This window comes from Phytophthora parasitica (genome assembly GCF_000247585.1).
Source record: "Phytophthora parasitica INRA-310 unplaced genomic scaffold supercont2.22, whole genome shotgun sequence".
Lineage (NCBI taxonomy): Eukaryota > Oomycota > Peronosporomycetes > Peronosporales > Peronosporaceae > Phytophthora > Phytophthora nicotianae.
Genome location: NW_008649008.1, coordinates 519,266 through 523,239, shown reverse-complemented (window position 1 = coordinate 523,239; position 3,974 = coordinate 519,266). Strand labels below are relative to the sequence as shown.

At 50.2% G+C, this 3,974-nt stretch overlaps 1 protein-coding gene across 1 annotated transcript; it reads left to right on the top strand.

The window, feature by feature from the left end:
* Positions 1–5: 5 nt before the first annotated feature.
* On the top strand, positions 6–891 carry PPTG_10593 (hypothetical protein; the record flags this gene model as incomplete). The annotated part of the gene is made up of 4 exons (XM_008905973.1): positions 6–241; positions 310–526; positions 596–732; positions 867–891. 4 exons carry the CDS (start codon positions 6–8, stop codon positions 889–891), a joined length of 615 nt encoding a protein of 204 aa, XP_008904221.1.
* Between the last annotated feature and the right edge of the window lie 3,083 nt (positions 892–3,974).

The window sequence follows — 3,974 nt, the reverse complement described above, 5'->3', positions numbered from 1 at the left end:
CGTCGATGGAGGAGATGCTCTTCATGTTCGACATGCTGTTCGGACCCCCACAAGCGACACGACGTAGCAGTGGCCATGGCAAACGGAAGAAGGGCAATGGTGGAGTGCGTGTCAATGTTCGACGTAAAGGTGGCAAGCGCCGAACACCTCATGAGTCTCCTGGCTTCCCTTCCTACGTCGACCATGAGTTCATGGATATGTTCGCACATGGCATGGTGTTTGGTAATCCAGACTCAGAGCTGTACGTTCATGTACTGTGGATTGCTGTTTATCTTTTAGCTGACCGTTAATGTCTTGCTGCTGTGATAGGTCTAACCTGGAGGATGAATTCATGTCGATGGCGAGCTTTGTTGCCAGGTCAGGTATGAACTTTGACTCAATATTCTCTATGAAAGAGAAGACGACGGGAAAGTGCACCCCGCTCAGGCAGGATGAGCCTAAATCTCAGTGTGCCGGGCCTGAGAAAGCCAACATGCCTGCACCAACAGTTGGGAGCAAAGTGTACATACATGGGAAGCACACAGGGGTAAGTATCTATGCACACAACATGACATGTTTGATACGGACAATGCAGACTAATACTGTTTGCCAACAGATTGTCAAGTTCACAGGCCACGTTCACTATGCGAAAGGTGAATTCGTAGGCGTCGCTTTGAGCTCACCAGTGGGTAAAAATGACGGCGCTATCAAAGGCGTGAGGTACTTCGAGTGCCCTCCCAGTCACGGGCTCAGGTAAGATTACAACTAAAACATGATGTGGAGCGATTTTATTGGCATTGATTTTCATTGTCTATCGTTTTCTGGTCATCGTCGCCTAGTGGACTCACAGTTTACCGACAGTATCATCGCCTGCTAACTGTACAAAGGGCTGCGAATCGCAAGTTGAAGTGACCATCATTCTCACTGTGCTTTTTCCATATTGCTGACTGATGGGTCCTGCTTTCTAACCAATTGATTTGTAGAATTGCGTCAACAATAGACCACAATTGACGCTATCGTTACTATGTCCAACGCGACCTCCTTCCTCTCCGCCGGAGGTAGCTTCCTCATCAGCAACACTGGACCCTGCCACGCCTTCCTGAGTCCTTCTACGCTACACCGAAAGCTCACGAGCCGCCGTAAACTCATTCGCGGCCCGTTATGGCTATGCTGTGATACAAAAGTCCAAAATCTATGAAAAGACGACGCGGCGCATTGTGATCGCATGTGGCCGCCACGGAGCTAAACGCGCGTACATTTCCACTTGTGGGCCGCAATTCCCAGTCACGACATTGCGGTTGCCCCATTGAAGTGCATTTAGTCAAAGTATGCGATGGAGCTTAGCGACCAGCATCGAGGAACTACCACTACTCACAACCCTCCGTCTTTTGGACCTGCGGAACAACACTAAAAATTCCATGGCAAGAGTATATGATAATAAGCCTGCTAACAGTGCATAGTGTAAGCCTTGGGGCGTCGAATTTCCTGATAACAGTGCAGAGGGGTGATAGGCCTTCTATATCGTCATCCACTGTAGTTGCGTGTTTGTCGAATGGGTCGCGCGTACCGTACCTGACGGTCGGGGTGTCTGGTCACTACCGTGTCCGCCAGAATCGTCCTTTGCCTCACCTGAAGCCGCGCGAGCTCCAGTGAATGCGTTCACCGCTCGCTACGACTATAAGCCAACATCTAGACGTTGTGGCTTTCCGATGAAAGTGAACTTAGTGAGGATATACCGAGTGAAGGCGCTCCCAAGCGATGGGAAGTGCAGCATCGAAGAAATGCCACGGAGGAAAACCATCCTCTTTCTTCAAGGTTATCAGAACACCCAATTCTTCGTCGTCCGTGTCTTACGAATGGTGTGCGACGGGTTATTGCTTCTGACTTCCACTCAGGCGTCGCTATGTCGAAGACTTTGGCACGCAGTCATCACAGAGCAGAATACAGCTCGATTTATCTGGATCTGGAGTCACACCAGTACCGTCAAATTGCTACTGATACAAATCAGAGTGGGTACGGTACGATTTCAAAGTAGATACCCGATTCCATGCATTTCCTGCAACCAGAGTAATTACCCTTAGCATCAAATCTCACAAATAGCCAATCGTACCGCTCTGAACTATATTTTGTGCAACCATGTCCATATTATGTAATGTTTACATATATGGCACTAACGTTTTGTTGTGTGTTGTGCATTGAACAGGTCGCTTAATGGCACCAACATTGTCGTTAACAGCGTGCTGCTGTTAACACCTTTGCAGTACGCAGTCTACCACAAGAGTGGTGTACAAGACAAGAAAAAGAGGCCTCGTCGGATTGTGCTCGCATGCGACCGTCAACGTATTAAACGGGTGAATGCGTCCACTTGTGATCAGCCGTCACGGAAGCGGAATTGTCTGATGGAAGCGCATCCGGAACGGTACGATCAATTGAGGGGGATCGGGAACAATGGCAGCGCAACTGTATCAGATATGATAGGTGTAGAGTTGTAGCCAATCAGAGGCAGGCTCAGTTTAACTTAGATTCAGTATGCAATACAGAAAGGCAGATGTAGGGCGGCCGTGGAACCTTCTAGAATGTTCTATCCGCCTGAACTGTGGGGGCGGCACTTCTCGTTTCGCGCGCCCTCCCCCAAGCTAGCGTATCCTAAAAAAAAAAACTGGTAGCACTTGTTGATCCCAGCAAGCTGGCCAGGAGCCCATGCCAAGAATCGCCCAGCTACGCGCCGAGATCGATCGGCTGAACCAAGCGATGGCTGACCGCACGAACGTGCCGAACCATTTGCCCAAGTTCACGGGTAAGAGGGGGAAAACGTCCACGAATGGCTGTTCCAGATCGAGAATGCCTGCCGCATCAACAACATTCCAATTGAAGACACGAGCGCGAGTCTTCCTGGAATCGCCGGATCAGCAATGGAAAATCCGGCGTCCGGATGGTTCCTGCACTGGTCTTCGACAACTCGAGTGGAGGAGCACACGTGGGGGATTTTCCGTGAGCATGTGCTCCAACACTTCGAAGCGTCGAATTACCAGTCTGTCCTGCGTGAGAAGCTTCAACGCCTCAAGCAGACAACGGACATCGAGACCTACAACGGCGAGTATTCAGCCTTGATCTTCCGAGTCGAAGGAATGAGCGTGCTTGACCAAGTACTATACTACGCGAACGGTCTCAAGCCGCGCACGCGTAACTACGTCAAGCTCGAGAACCCAGAGACCCTGAGCGACGCAATGAACCTTGCTGTCAAGTACGAGGTGACACACTTCGTCGACGAGCCGCGCGAACGCCACACTCGCCAAGACAAGCGGAAACCTTCCACTGATCAAGCACTGAGTCATGACAAGTCGTTCAAAGGAAAAGCGTTCCGTGGTAAAGGGCGTTTCAAGCCGAAGACTAACACGAAATGAGCCGAAGGTCGTTCCTGTTTCCACTGCAAGAAACTTTGCCATATCAAGGCCAACTGCTTCCTTTGGAAGAGGGAGCAAGAGAAGCAGAGAAACGGGCAACAACGTCAGTGAATGAGGGTCCTGTCGTGGAGAAGAACATAGCCGGATAAGTTAAGTTTGAGAATATCAGCCTTAACGTTCTGTGCGAAAACCCTCTCGTCTACAAATAGCGTCCACTGTTCTCCGTCGAGGGGGAAATCATCGTTAGTGGCGCGACCTTTTCGACCCAAAGAATGCTGTTGGACTGTGGAGCAACCACAATCTACGTGTCCAGACAGTGGGTCGAGAAACATCGACTCAAGGCCACGAAGTTCAATGATAAGAACATTCGTGTGAAACTCGGAGGCCACCAGATTGTCGAAACGGAACTGGAGGTACTTCCCCTTGAAATCATGGTGTCTGGGTTGGGCGAGGCGTACAAATATACCGCATACCCGACGAATTCGACTGTATCCTTGGAATCCCATTCTTCGAGGATACGCTGCCGCAGATCGACTGGAGAGGTCGATCTATCGAAGGAACGCAAGTGAAGACTCTGCATTGGAAACGAAC